Genomic DNA, 15,986 nt, shown 5'->3' with positions numbered 1-15,986 from the left:
TACACTTTCACCTCATCGTTCTCCTGAACCTCTTTTGGTAAGTATTCGTGCATTTTCTTCTTGATATTAATTAAACCGTATTTCAGGGAGATGGCCTGATGAAATACTCTCGCCATAGCGTTATGTCGATCAGTGTATTCCCTAGGAGCGAGGACGGGGCAAGATGACGTGACGTGCTGAATAGTCTCTGGTGCCTGAGAGCATTTACGGCATTTGTCGCTTCTGAGATTTCTTCCCGTTATATTTTTCTGATAAGATCTTGTTGGGACTACTTGATCTTGGATCGCCGCCAGTCTGCCCTCCGTTTCGGGAAAGAGGTAACCAGATTTCAGGTATGCAGTTGACCTTTCCTTATCGACGCTTCTCTTCTTCAGGGCCGCTGGATATCTTCCATGTAATGCTTTGCTGTGCCACACCTCAGATAGTTCTTCATTGGTGGGAGATTGAAGATGATGGTGTTCAGTTGCTAAATTTAAGGCCGCGATGTTCTGGTCTTCCTTGGATAGAGCTTTGTAGAATGGTAAGTTTTTCAATTTGAAGTATTCTCTCATATCCCTGATAACGTTATGGTGGATGCTTTCAATACTTTGCATACCTCTCCCCCCATCCTTCCTTGGTATGTACAGCCTATTGACGGAGGCATGAGGATGGTGCATCCCATGCCTCGTGAGGAGTGCTCGTACTTGGATATCCAGCTGTTTGAGATCTGAAGCAGTCCATTTGACAACTCCAAAGGAGTAAGTGAGGCAGGGTATCACCCAGGAGCTTATCGCTGTGTTCATTGCTTTGGCATTCAGTTTCGCTTGGAGAATCTTCTTCAGCCTATTCAGGAATTTATATTTAAATGATTCCTTGGCTTCATTTGATTTTATTTCCATTCCTTGTTGGATTCCTAGGTACTTGTAAGTGTCCCCTTGCGTTAATCTTTGAATGCCCAAGTCATCCTCTATCATCATAGTGTTCCCTTCCGATAGCTTTCCTCTTTTCACGTGTATGACGGCACATTTCTCTAATCCTAGCTCCATCTTTATTATTTTCGTAAAAGACGTTACAATTTTTAGTTGTCGCAAGAGCTGCTCTTCATTGGCTGCATACAGTTTTAAATCATCGATATAAAGGAGATGATTTATCTTTATGTTGGTTCTTTTATCTATAACATATCCGTAGGATGATCGATAGAAGAATATGGGGATCGATAGAAGAATATGCAGCGATACTTATTGGGACCGTATTGTGGGGGATGACGTAGTAAAATAAACATAGCCCAAAAGATAATTACTGCGACCTAGTTGTGACCTTGTCTTTATCGATTAAAATTCTGCAGTTGTATTCATGTTGAATTCAAGTTTTTATTGAACCAGAGAAAACTTGGATATAGAAAATCAGTTCAGATTGCAATTTAAAATTTCCTCAAGACAATTTGATTGAGATAAATGAAGAACTCATATCTAAATATTGACAAAAATTTCACCGCCTCCGAGATAACCCAAATGGTCTCCATACCATTTGTTTCGAAAAACGAATGTAAAACACAGAATGTATTTCTTGTTGAAAAATGCTTTTTTCGTAGTGATAACTTTATATCCATATTCAATAATATTTTGGAGAGAATATTCGAATGTATGCTATACATTACCATTCATTTGACTATGTATATTGTTGAAACGAAATTATATCGATATTTCTGTTCTGTATATGTTGCGTAACATATGGGGATCGACAGAAGTATATGCTGCGATACCGTATTGTGGGGAATGGCGTAGTAAAATAAACATAGCCCAAAAGATAATTACTGGGACCTAGTTGTGACCTTGTCATTATCGATTAAAATTATGCAGTTGTATCCATGTTGACTTCAAGTTTTTATTGCACCAGAGACAACTTGGATATAGATCAGTTCGGATGCCAATTTAAAATTTCCTCAAGACAATTTGATTGACATAAATGAAGAACTCATATCTAAATATTTGAATTTCAAATGATCGGGCATATGATGGAAAAAAAAATTGATTTTGTTTCAATGAATGAAAAAAATTTCACCGCCTCCGAGATTACCGAAATGATCTCCATACCATTTGTTTCGGAAAACGAATGTAAAATGGAGAATGTATTTCTTGTTAAAAAATGCCTTTTTCGTAGTGATCATCTTTTGTCCATATTCAATAATATTTTGGAGAGAATATTCGGATGTATGCTATACATTACCATTCATTTGACTATGTATATTGTTGAAACGAAAAGATATTCTGATTTGGTAAGAATTCTACCGATGTGACGATTATTGAAGTCATTCAGAAATGCGAAATACATAACAAAATTATAATATTTTTTATTTGTTTTTATTGAACTAGGTAAATAGTATTGTCTTATTAATCATTATCGAAAGAATATATCTATATACACAGAGATTAATTGGGAAATGCGAATAGATGGAGGAAACCGAAATGCTCCTAAATAACCCATATTTCATAGATCTATCATTCTTCATTACAAATATGCAGGCTGATTTATCGATTTCCCTAATTATTTCAATTAATCATAATTTATGAACCATCCTACACATTTTTGTAATATTTGATTCGTAAGCTTTTGTTCGGAATGTTGTCGATCAGCATAATGAAAAAGCCGTATTCCTGGTCTTGCCTCAAAAAAATTGATAATTACATTTATAGTCTGAAGACCCAGTATGTCAATATTTTGTAATTTCATTTACAAAATTGGAAAGAGCCGAAAAAATGGGTAAAACTCAATTTGAATTTCCGCATACAACTTTCCGACTAGTTAGCTTCAGTCGAATGAAGAAGTTTCGAAAATTTGGTAGCATGAAATTTAAAACAATATTTTTTTTCTCATATAGTTCTTCTCCAGGTTGAACCAATAATCTTATTCACCTAATTTCTGGACCTCTTTAAAAAAAAGAGAGGGCATGTATTTTGGACAAATTTATTAATATCAATGGCTAAAGTTTCAAACTCTTTGTGTATTGTATGCGTGAATTAATTTTCACATCAGGCCACTTTTGAAGATAAATATAAAATTGAGGATGATTGCTCAGTCACAGTAGCATAACATCCTTTAAAAAAATAACGTCGCTGCAACAAATCTACATTTCAAAATTTGGAGGTTAAATATGATAATTTCTCAAGCCTTCTGATGTTTTCTTGATGATAGAAATAAAATAAAGCAGAGTATACATACTGTTTGATTCAGTTAATAATACTTACAAGGTTCAATATCCAATACTGTAATAATAATAAACCTCAAGTTATTATGCAGTAAATGGGTGAATATGAACGGAATGCTGTATTTTATTATTACTTTTAGCGAGACGAAAATTAAAGAAAATCTGATTTCCTGTTTTGTTCATCCTTCAAATGCAGATTCATATTTTAGTGTGGACTATGTGGGTTTACTTCGTACGGATTGAACATAATTCTTATTTTCTATTTTTCTTCGATGTAGTGCAATGAACAAAAATGTGTCAATTTAGGGACGTATGGGATATCGATTGAAATTTATTCTGGGAGGATTCTGCATCTCTTCATAAATTTTTAGGGTTTTCACTCCCAATCTCTGAAACAAAATCAATTAAAAATGAAATCAACGATTTGCTCCTGCGTAAATTCTTGCACTAATTTGTTTCAGAGATTGGGAGTGAAAACCCTAAAAAGTTTATGAAGAGACGTATGGGATAGTTTTTATCTTGGTAATTTTCCATTTCGAGTTCATTCAGAACATCTGGTCTACCGAAATCGGCAGGGATACCATGGCGGCAAACACAAAAGATAGAGGTGGAGAGTTGTGAAGCAATAAACTAGAAAGGGAAGCGGATATCAACCCATTATATTGCTCCTCTCACAATGTTCCAATATGCTTGTCGAAATATGCATTTCGACGACACTTTTTCCGATTCACAAATAACGGAGGAATAAAATTATTAGGTGAATCATATTTTTCCAATTTTATCATATAATTGACATCTGAATAAATTCTGATTTTGAAGAAGGATAATTGAAATCCCCACAGTGCTTTGAGTTTTGCAAACACAAGAAAATATCGAACAATTAGATATTAACTTTGAGTATTCAACACAATGAATTGATGTTACTCAAACTGCAAATTGAATACCTCAATAATAAGGGCGAATATTCTGGATTTTTTTATCGTTTGCAATAAGAAACGATGCCAAGAATCATGATGTACCTACACTAACGTGATTTTTCTTCAGTAAATCAATTGAACACATGAATTTCTTCAATATTTAGCTCAATTTTCAATACAGTACATCTAGGAGAAAAATGAAAATAAAATTGAATTAAGAGTTATTAATCAATTAATCCACAATTAATGTTCAGTTACGCATAAAAAATTAAAAATGCTACTGAAAATAATGTTGAAAATAATTGAATACAATAACTAGATATCTTTGGCAGGCAGACATTTTTGAAAAACCGGTAACGGGATGCTTTCCGATCTGCGACTAAAAAACTGCGTTGAAAAATACAAGGTGTCCCAGTTTATAAAGAAGACTCTCCTCTATATCTTTGAAATTTTAAGGATCCGTTACGAAAAATAAAAGTTGCTGAAAAAAACGTATTGGAGTTTTTCGAATATCTCCAACAAAAACCAAAATATGGCGAAATATTTGAAACGGTGAGATATATTTCCCAGAAACGCCTTGTACCTCGAGAACGAATCAATATATCTATGATCTGCTTTCTGATATCTAATTATTTCGATGAAAGAGATCGGGGATACTTGGAGATTTTTCCTCTAGGCCTTATAGTTCTTGAGATGCTCTCCAGTTAACCTCGAATTTGGGACACCCTGTACTTCTATTGTGAACTGAAAATGAGTTGAAAAGTGCAGAAAATTTTCCTCAGCAACTTTGTAAATACAATATGTGATACTGTACATCAATTTTCATTACGAATTGGGATCATCATATGTTATGATATATGACCTCAAAGTCCATTTGAAGCAAAATTCATTTATCTGTAGGGAAATTACTGCCTTCTCATTAGGCATTCTTTGCATTCGTTCGTAGCCATAATCACCAAAAACCATTGATCTAGGGTACCCATAGATGTGCGAGCAATATAAAATCTGTGATACTCCATTGAATTCCTATAGAGAATAATAAAGGCACATTGATGAGTCAGGAACCATAATGATTAAAATGCTACAGATATACAGATTTTCGACAAAATGTGGATACAATTCATGGATAAGACGAAAACTATTTGTAATTTCGACACCCTAATATAGAAAATAATTTTGATTTCGATATTTCATCCGATATAATTAAATGTTTATTTCTACTTAAGACCGGAACACATGTATATTCTTTAAGAATTCCTCGAGGAATTCCATATAGAACAAACGAATGGAGTAATTGATTCATCGAAATCATTTGAGAAATGAGTCTTAAATATTTAATTCATCTGAATTTTCTTGAAATTTATTTCTCCCAAATTACAGTTTCCGAAAAATGTTTAAAATTCGGTTTGTCAAATTATGCAACGCCTTTCTGTTCACAAGGATCTTACTTATGGGTCGTTTATGGTATATAATCTTTATGATGTTTTGAAATACGGAATGCAAAAAAAAAATGTTTGCCATTTAGGTACTACTTACAGCCAAATTCAGTAGGAGGGGTGAGGGATGGTCCTCGAGCTGTTTGATATTTTTGAAGAAGTATTTGAAGAGTTTTTACGCCTGCGACAGTACAGTTCTAGTAATTTTTCGGTGACGGTTAAATATTCTTGCAACGACAAAAAGAGATAATCATCATGTTCGCCTTAGTGCTGTTTTTAGATGGTGTTTATCACATTTGTAAACAGAAATAAGTGAAAAAATTGGTTGGGAAGAAAAATGTGAGTGCTCCTTATAAAAGCTGTGGCCGTTTTGAGTCGGAACTAATTGCGGAAAGCAGTGAGTATATAATTTTCATAATTTTTAATTCTTGATTATACTTGAGATAATTTCAGATAATAGGAAGGAGCTGTTAACTCTGAAGCAGAAGTTAGAGGCTGAAGAAAAAAATTCATCTGAATCTACATTAAGTAGGTTTACTGCTGAAATCAAACATTATACCGATTTTTCTTCTTAATCATCGAGATTAATGATTTCTTGCTCGAGATCAAATTACTACATGGGTGTTCACATCGCTCTTCAATTAATCACAGCTTATTACCTTATATTGGGAAATAATTAGTTTAAAAGTGTGCAAAAGTATACGAAATAACAGAAGCACTTCACGAGTGGAAAGTGACAGTGTCTACCAGGCATTAAATTCTACTGAAAATCGATTTATTCGATCTCCGATATATTGGTAAACAAACTTTTCCTTATCTCATAAGTAAAACAGATACAGAGATTTGATAACATAACCGGGAACAGGGCGTTTTGTCCGTTCTCGTGCAGGCAACCAACAATACACTATGGTGTATTCGGTTGTGCCTCCTTCCTGATCTCAACAAGTCGACAAATCAAACGCTCTTGAGTACAAGGGCGCTAATCATGCTACCTAATAGTTCTAATAATACAATGTCTTCAAACACTAAACAAACCCCAATCTCTCAAAAAACATCATATGTAGCCGCAGCCAAATCAGTTCCCAAAATTAACTTCCCTAAAAAAGAACAAGCCATAGTTATCCACGCCGAAGATAATCTGAAACTTCACGACTATGTCCAAGCAATTGGTGAAATTATCCAGCCGAAAAACATATGTTTCGCTTCAAGAATTTCGAACAACAGAATATGCATATATCTGGCTACTGTAGAACTTGTTGATCAGCTAATTAAAACCAATCCAACTGTTTTTATTGGAGATTTAAACCTAAATATTAGAAGACTAGTCTCTCCAACCAGAAGAATAGTGATCTCGAATATCTCACCGTGTATTCCCCATGAAATAGTCACCGAAGTTATACAAAATCTTGGACTTAAGCTTGCCTCCCCTGTTTCATTCCTTAAAGCCGGAATTCCTGGAGAAGAGTATTCACATATCCTCAGCTTTCGAAGACAGGTTTACATCTTTCCCCCAAGTGAAAATTATGAGTTACAAATGTCAACACTAATTCAATACGACGGCAATGACAATAGGATATTTCTATCGACCGACAAGATGGAATGCTTCATATGTCGACAAACTGGCCATATAGCATCAAACTGTCCAAACCCACAGCCAGAACAACCTAATAATACCCAACCAATAACACAAACCACAACAAATGAAAAACAGGATCACATTCCACCTTCACTGATACCTCAAGCAAATGAAACACCCGCCCACAAAAGAGGATTATCAGAGATATTATCATCCAGTGATCAGACTAGTCAATCAGAAAGACATACTGAAACTGAATTCATAGAAGGTACCCTCATGCCTCCACCGCAGATAGCAACAAAAAGTGCTTCTACTTGTAAAAGAGTTCTGAAGAAACGTAAGATAGATTTATCTGAAGATCACGCTTTAAATGAATCCACCAAAGATGCAATCTTAAGAGCATATCAAGAAGACACACAGAGTTTCCATCTTTCCTACGACAGCCTCGTTGCATTTTTAGAGAATTCTTATGGCAGTCCCACTCCCTATACTGAAGCAGAAAAGTTCACATCAGATATAAAATTACTTCTCCAAGATCTGCACAATATTTACCCACACGTAGAAAGATCCACTAAAAACAGAATAACTCGAATTTCAAAAAAAATAAAAGCCAAACTTGTGGACGATTCGATAGAGGTGGGCAGTCTAAATAGCCTTGATACCAATACTGATGACAAACTCTCTGATAATTCCTCACTACGATCTCAAAATTAACAACATAAACCACATTCACACTAATCCAGTGGAATTGTAATGGATTCTACTCACGTCTAGAACGAATCCATCAGTTGATATCTGAAACCTCACCAGATGTTCTTTGCCTACAGGAAACTAACTTTAAACCTGACCACAACCCACAACTAAAAAACTATGTGGGTCACCATTTCATAAGAAATACCAATACCAGAGCCAGCGGTGGAGCATCCATATTTGTTTCATCAGACCTATACTTCAAAGAACTTTCCCTCAGTACCTCTCTGGAAGCTATTGCTGTCACTACCTGGTATCCCCGAAAACTCACAATCTGTAATGTATATATACCACCAAATTACAACCTCACATATCTGGAACTCTCCAATCTTGTCGATCAGCTGCCAACACCTTTCATTCTGGTAGGTGATTTCAATTCGCACAACACAATATGGGGTTCGGAAAAAACATTCGGCAGAGGAAAGATAATTGAAGATCTGATGACAAACCACGATCTCAACTTACTTAATACTGGGGAAAACACACACTTCGATATATCCACTGGCAAATTTTCTTCAATCGATCTCAGTCTTTGTGACCCAGTCACAACAACTCACTTATTCTGGCATACTCTAGACAGCCTCTACGACAGTAACCACTTCCCCATATCAATAAACGACCAAAACGTACCTCTCACAGAAAGTGTATCTAAGTGGAATATATCAAACGCCAACTGGGAGTCATTTTCGGAAGAGATGAACATCCAAATGAGAAATACAGATTTTTCTTCAAACATAGATTTGGCCATTAACCAACTCACAAATATCCTGACCTCAGCCGCCGAAAAATATGTCGGAAAATTCACGATAACTCCAAGTAGGAAGATGGTACCTTGGTGGAGCGAATCATGCAAAGAAGCAGTTAAAAAATGCAAATGCGCCCTGAACAGATACCGACGAACCCGAAACCAAGAGGATTTAATAAATTTCAAAAAATGTAGAGCAGTCTCTAAGAGAGTTTTGAAACAGAGTAAGCGTGAATCCTGGATGAAATACGTCAGCACAATTTCCTCGAGCACACCGTCGACCCAAATTTGGAAGAAAATAAAACAAATAAAAGGGCACAACACAAACTACAAAATACCCTCTATACTAGGATATAACAATGAACCAATCACGAATAGCCAAGACATGGCAAATATACTAGCAAAACACTACTACGATAAAACAGTTACTTCAAAAACATCAACACACCTCGAAAATGAAGAACCAAATACAATAAATGATCCTGAAAACTCTATAAATGATTCCTTTACCATACAAGAACTCAATTTGGCATTATTTTCCATGAAGAACACAGCAGCAGGCCCAGACAACATCCCTATGATATTCCTCAAACAACTACATCCAGAAACATTGAACAAACTCCTAGAAATATATAATGACATTTGGAACAATCATCAGTTTCCCACCCAATGGAAGCAATCTCATATTATTCCCATCAGAAAATCAGACAAGTCAGGACCCTCACCTAACACGTTAAGACCAATCTCCTTGACATGTACCTTGTGTAAAATTTTAGAAAAAATGGTTAACCAACGACTTATGTGGCACCTTGAGAAAAATAACCTTCTGTACTCCACACAATCGGGCTTCAGGCAGAAACGTAACACCACAGACAACCTTGTCTTACTACAAACAGAAATCGCGAATGCCTTCGCAAATCAACAAGACCTAATTGCCGCACTTATTGATATAGAAAGTGCATTTGATACCACAAGTCGTGAAAGTATCTTGTCTAAATTAAAACACATAAACCTTAGTGGCAATATATTCCTTTTTCTGAAGAACTTCCTAACCGACAGAAATTTCAAAGTGAAAGTAAATGGTGTAATGTCAGCTTCTTACACCACCCAAAATGGTATTCCCCAGGGCTCCGTACTAAGCGCCACCCTCTTCTTGTTAGCCATCAATGACATATGCAACGTTATCAAAGCCCCAATAAAACTAGTTCTATATGCTGACGACCTGCTCCTGTTCTGTTCAGGTAAGAACACAAACAGTACGTGCAAACTGTTACAAAATGCTCTTGATGGTATAACTGCTTGGGCGGGAAACATCGGTTTTAACTTCTCCTCATCAAAATCAAAAGTCATTCGCTTTACTAGAAGACATCAAACTGTCCCACCCCACCTTACAATTAACGACCTACCTCTAGAAATAGTTGACCATCTAAAATACCTAGGAATGACCTTAGATCAAAGACTTACCTGGACTCAACATATCAAAAACGTTAAAGGTGAATGCATGAAAAGTATGAACATCCTTCGAACCCTATCTCATCATCACTGGGGATGCGATGAAGAAATCTTGCTGAGAATCTACAGATCAGTAATTCGATCAAAACTGGAATATGGCAACATTCTCTATTCCACGTCATGCAGAACAAATCTGAATCTACTGAATACCGTACCCAATACAGCATTCCGCATCATCCTTGGAGCCTTCCGATCAAGCCCATCAGAGAGCCTCCATGTAGAAGCACAAGAAATGCCACTGAACCTTCGTCGACAGCAAACTCTACTTTCGTATGCTTTGAAGGTGTCTGCTATGCCAAACCATCCAGCACATGATCTGATGAAAACATCGAAATACCCAACCACTATAAAACCTATGACGCTACTCTCAATTCCACAGATGGTCCAACAGCACTCAGAGTCCATAAATCTTAACTCATTAGTGCCAATGTTCTACTCGAAACATGCTCCCTGGTCCAGACACCAACCGATGCTAAATACAGTCCTACATAGATACAATAAACAGGAAACTCATGGTGCAATTCTAAAACAACATTTCCTTGAATTGAAAACCAAGGAGAAATTCGATGAGGAATTTTACACCGACGCATCTAAAGATGAACACGGAGTTGCATGATCGATAGTTAACGAACACAATAACACAGTATCCTACAAACTTCCACCTACCAGCAGCATTCATACTGGTGAACTGTTCGCAATCTACAAGTCTCTATTCAGCACCATGACGCCAGGCCAACATATTGCAATATTCACAGACTCATTATCATCAATTCAGTCGATATCCAACATCTATTCTAATAACCCACTAATACAAAAAATTCAGGAACGATGCCATATACTTAAAACTAACAAAAACATCTCTACGACCATAATTTGGATACCATCTCATGTGGGTATAGAAGGAAACGAAGTTGCAGACCAATCCGCGAAACTGGCACGATCCTCTGATCTTCCCATCACAAACTTTCAGTTGCACTCAGACCTAAAGGCGACAATAAAGTTGAAATCCCTTCGAGACTGGCAAACCAAGTGGAATAGCAGCAATAACAAGCTACATGCAATCCAACCTGAAATCGATTCCCCGCTAAAAATCAGTCTGAATAGAAAGGACAAAATAGTAATTAGGAGACTAAGAATAGCACACACCAGGCTTACACACGGCTACTTGATGTCATCAGAAGAACATTCTATATGCGAATACTGTCGAGAAACTCGTTTAACTGTAGAACACCTTCTATCTCGCTGCCCACATTATGATGAAATCCGTCGTCGAATGGGACTCAAAGAAAATTTAAAGGACAACCTCAACTCAGCAACGCAAATTGAAGCAACATTGAAATTTTTGAAAGAATGCCAATTGTACAACCACATATAATCAATGTATCTAAAATTATTTCCTTTTCTGTAGATACCCATTCTTTGTATACATTAATGTCTGTACTACCTAGATGAATAGAACTCTGTACCATGTGTCAATGGCCTAGTTGCCGAGACACGTTAATTACAAATAAAAAAAAAAAAAATGATTTCTTTTTTTCGTTGTTGTATAAATAAAATGAAATTGAATATTTTTTCATTTTTCAGAAACGACTGTGAATAGTGAAATCACAGTCATTTCAAGCAAAGATGATGAAAAATCCAATCAAAGACAAGGTAATTATGAAAAACTCATATCCTATGTCTGTATCTTGATGTTTATATAAAATTCGTTATTATTTACAGAAGACGATTTGGAAATCTTCAATGATGAAAATTCAATCAGGAATCCCGGGACAGCCATTGTATTTGAAGGTAGGAATTGAATATTAATCCATCATTGATTTTAAATAGATGCAATTGCAGTAATGCAACAAAAATCAAGAATCTTTCAACCGAATATATTGAAAAATTTATTTTTTACCGCTCACCGATGATATAGATATAGCAAACATAATTTTTTTTCATTTGCAGAAAATATTGAATATTGGTGATACCAGAACTACAACTTTTTTACCCAACGAGATAGAGGAAAATGAATGTGCCATTCATGTCGTCTTTTTTCGAGAAACTAATAATGCCATCAACTGCAATCCTCCATCTTCTTTTGTTTCCCAATACATTTTTATCGGAACGGTACACCCGACGGAAAAAAATAGTATGTTTTTGTGTACGGGGTGGGCAAAATTGGTGATACCTGAACTACAACTTTTTTACCCAACGAAATAGAAGAAAATGAATGTGCCATTCATGACGTCTTTTTTCGAAAATCTAATAATGCCATCGACTGCCGTCCTCTTTCTTCTTTTGTTTTAGAGTTATAGGCCAAAATTTAAATTTGGGCGATTTTAACTTTGGTCATTATCTCCGTTCCTGTTTGTGCTAGGATGTTGAAATGAAAACATCATACAGACACTTTTTTGATAGCAATCCAGTGGCGTACTTTGATTTTTTCCAACAGGTATATTTGCTGAGCTATAATATCGTTGTGTTGTTTCTTATGGAAACAGTCGTTTAAAGTGAACCAGAAAGAATCGCTATTTTTTTTTCCGTTTCAGAAATATATCATACATCGCCCTCAGATTCGTTCAGATATCATGAAAAATATAGTATGTGAATTTGAAATGATTGAGTATTAAAGCTGCATTCACAATCAATTCGCGGGCCGAAGTGCACTTCGGCACGAAATTTACCATTCGCAATAATCTTGGAACCAAATACTCAAATGAATCAAAAATGTAACTGATCAAAAGATAAGCCTCTGCATCATCTATAGCCGGCACGAAATTCCTTGCCGAAGTGATAGTTTGCAACTTGCAAGAAATTTTGTCTTGAATTTCATTGTGAATGGTAACGGAGAACGCCATCTGCTAAGCTTCCGTGCCGAAGTGCACTTCGGCCCGTGAATTGATTGTGAATGTAGCTTAAGTAGGCTGAATCACAGAATAATATGTCTCTACGCATCATCGAGATAGAATAGAGAGGAGACGCTATGAGATTCAATAGTGCTAGAAAAAAACGGTACCACTAGGCGTGGCTAAGTCTGGGACCAATATGGCGGATTGAACAGGGTTGGATTAAGTAAACTTTCAAGGAGATGTATAGTGTATAGGTATATTCTTGAAAGTGAGCACCCAAACAAAGTTTTTACTCGGTTTTTGAGAAATCTGAATAAAATGTGACAATTTTTACTAGTTTATACCCAGATGAACAAAAGGGAAATAATATAGATTTTTGAAAGTAAATGATTTATTGGCCTTTAAACAAAATAATTTTTTTATTATTGTGCCTCATACAAATTTTTTCATTTCACTTTCTTTTCATTGAATATGTCATTCTTACATTAATATATTTATAAACAGCTCTTTTAATTAATAAATATCTGTGCCCATCAAGTACAGATTGGTTTAAACTATGTACAACTAAATCTAAGAATTCATTTGTATTGGTGAATTCTCTGAGTATTCTGTTGGTCAAAACATCCAAATAACATCTTTAGATGGATATTGTGAGTAATTTTCTTTTCCTGGGAGAATTCTTTATAAGAGAGCTCATCTGATTTGAAATTCTTGGTAAATCGTCAGTCTTTTGTGGACTAGTTTCAGAAGTTGGTAGAGCAGATTTATTTACTACTGCGTCAATAATCTCCGTTTGGTGTGAAATCACAATATCAGAAAGAATTCTTATTTTTGGTGGTTGAACTGCTTCCTCCTATAATGGAAAGAAATTTAAGTATATTCCTATACAAAAGCTAGTATATCTAGTCTTTACAAAATAAGGTAAAATTCCTCATTTTCCTTGGTTTCAGGCTTCAGGAAAAATTAAAATTTAACAACAACAAATTACTTTCTCAATATAAACGTGTAGGTATTTTTCTTACCTACCTCATATATTGAGGGAACCGCATTTCGTTGCAAACGAACTAAGCTTTGTGATGATCAAAACATTCTGCTGGAAAATGTTTGGAACAAAACACCTCATAATTCGAAGATTGCCAGATTCCTCGGTTAACAAATTTCACGTCTTAGTGGGTCTTTAGGAAATCTGTTAAAATAAAGTTAATCGAATATCAAATATTTTCTTCAGACGATAATAATATACCTTACTATCAGATTATCAAGATAGAAATGGAAGAATTACGAATACGGATCTGTTTATTACTCATTCTCACCTATGAAATGTGATTCCTGTGATTTTCTTTTTATCTACCTCGTCTCTGCTGGAACAACTGCGTAGAGCACATGACAACATTTTATTGTCCAATATAAATCGGGAAAATGAACGCAATTTTGTAAATGTGACCAGAATTGAACTCTAAAAAACGCAAAACTGACAGAAAATTCATGAATGTCAGAGTCTCGTACCAATATGGCGGATCTGATACCATTTTAGTCGAATGATGACTTCTCTCTATTATTCTATCTCGATGCTACGCATGGTCCAATTATTACTTTGCGTTTGAATACTAGATTCAATCCTCCATGGTTTGATCTCAGTTTAAAACATTTAGTCATTACTGGCGGCATTACGGAAATATTCGAAAATTACGAGAACGTAATCAACCGAATGTTAGGTATTTCAAACAGTTGGCAGATAAGTTCGCTGTGTTTGGTTCTTTCAAAAGCCACGTTCGAGGAAATATTCGTTTAGATATTATAAAAAATACACTTTGTATCTATGTTAAATTTAAAATGAAGAGTATTATGTAGTATTCAATCGTAAAATAATAATTAAACCATGCCTAGAGACATATTATTCTGCGATTCAGCCTACTCAATCATTTAAAATTCACATACAAACTATATTTTTCATAATATCTGAACGAATCTGAGGGCGATGTATGATGTATGATATATTCCTGAAACGGGAAAGAAACGGCGATTCTTTCTAGATCATTTTAAACGACTGTTTCCATAAGAAAAAACACAACTTGATGTTATAGCTAGGCAAATATACCTTTCGGAAAAAATCATAGTACGCCACTGGATTGCTATGGAAAAGTGTCTGTATAATGTTTTCATTTCAACATCCAAGTACAAACAGGACCGGAGATAATGACTAAAGTTGAAATCGCCCAAATTTCAATTTTGGCCTATAACTCTAAAACAAAAGGAGATAGAGGAATGCAGTTGATGGCATTATTAGTTTCTCGAAAAAAGACGACATAAATGGCATATTCATTTCTATAGATTAGAACTATTTATTCCGGACAATATTATTCAGACTTCGAAACTCACATACGATTAAAATGACCTCATTTTTTTAGCTTAATAGACTGCCTATCTCAAAAACAATAATGTATGAATATAACTGGTTTTTTGTTTAAATTCATGAAAATAATATTTTACAGCTTCATCCCCTAATGTCAAATGCCGTAGGATGCGTTGGTCTGAAGAAGAGAAACGAATAGCTTCAGAAGGCTTCAAAGAATACATTATGAATAATACATTGCCATCATTCCAAAAAATGCACGAGGTCATGAATACAAATCCAGGTGTATTTCAAAGAAGTGTAGCCACTATTAAAACCTGAGTCAAAAATGAAAAGCTGAAAAAATCAAGAGAGGGAATTAAATAATGGGATATCCAAAATTTTGACTATATATGTATGATATCAAATTATGTTTTTATTTTTTCTCTATATATGTTAATGTTATTATTCTAACGTGTTTCGTATTAATGGGTATGTATTTTATATATATATATTAAAAATTATTTTACCAACTCCTGAATTTTCATTCACATAATTTTTTCAATAAATTTGTGTATTCTTCTTATATGTTGTATAAGTTTTCCTATATTCTCATGTGAATTGAATTGAATTCGTTGCAACATGGTAAATTAGAATTATTTTCAATTGCTTATCAACTAATATGATGAGTTTCATTTCA

General features: G+C 35.1%; 1 protein-coding gene across 1 annotated transcript; it reads left to right on the top strand.

Annotated features, from left to right (window-relative positions):
• The first annotated feature begins 2,218 nt into the window (after window positions 1-2,218).
• Window positions 2,219-15,684, top strand: LOC123307048. Its single transcript, XM_044889251.1, has 5 exons — window positions 2,219-2,254; window positions 5,871-5,934; window positions 5,991-6,065; window positions 11,705-11,773; window positions 15,447-15,684. The coding sequence occupies exons 1-5, from the start codon at window positions 2,219-2,221 to the stop codon at window positions 15,626-15,628; spliced, it is 426 nt and encodes a 141-aa protein (XP_044745186.1). The 3' UTR covers window positions 15,629-15,684.
• The last annotated feature ends 302 nt before the right edge of the window (window positions 15,685-15,986 follow it).

Source organism: Coccinella septempunctata, chromosome 2, assembly GCF_907165205.1.
Source record: "Coccinella septempunctata chromosome 2, icCocSept1.1, whole genome shotgun sequence".
NCBI lineage: Eukaryota > Metazoa > Arthropoda > Insecta > Coleoptera > Coccinellidae > Coccinella > Coccinella septempunctata.
The sequence above is the reverse complement of the archived record's forward strand: the minus strand, read 5'-3'. Positions and strand labels throughout refer to the sequence as shown.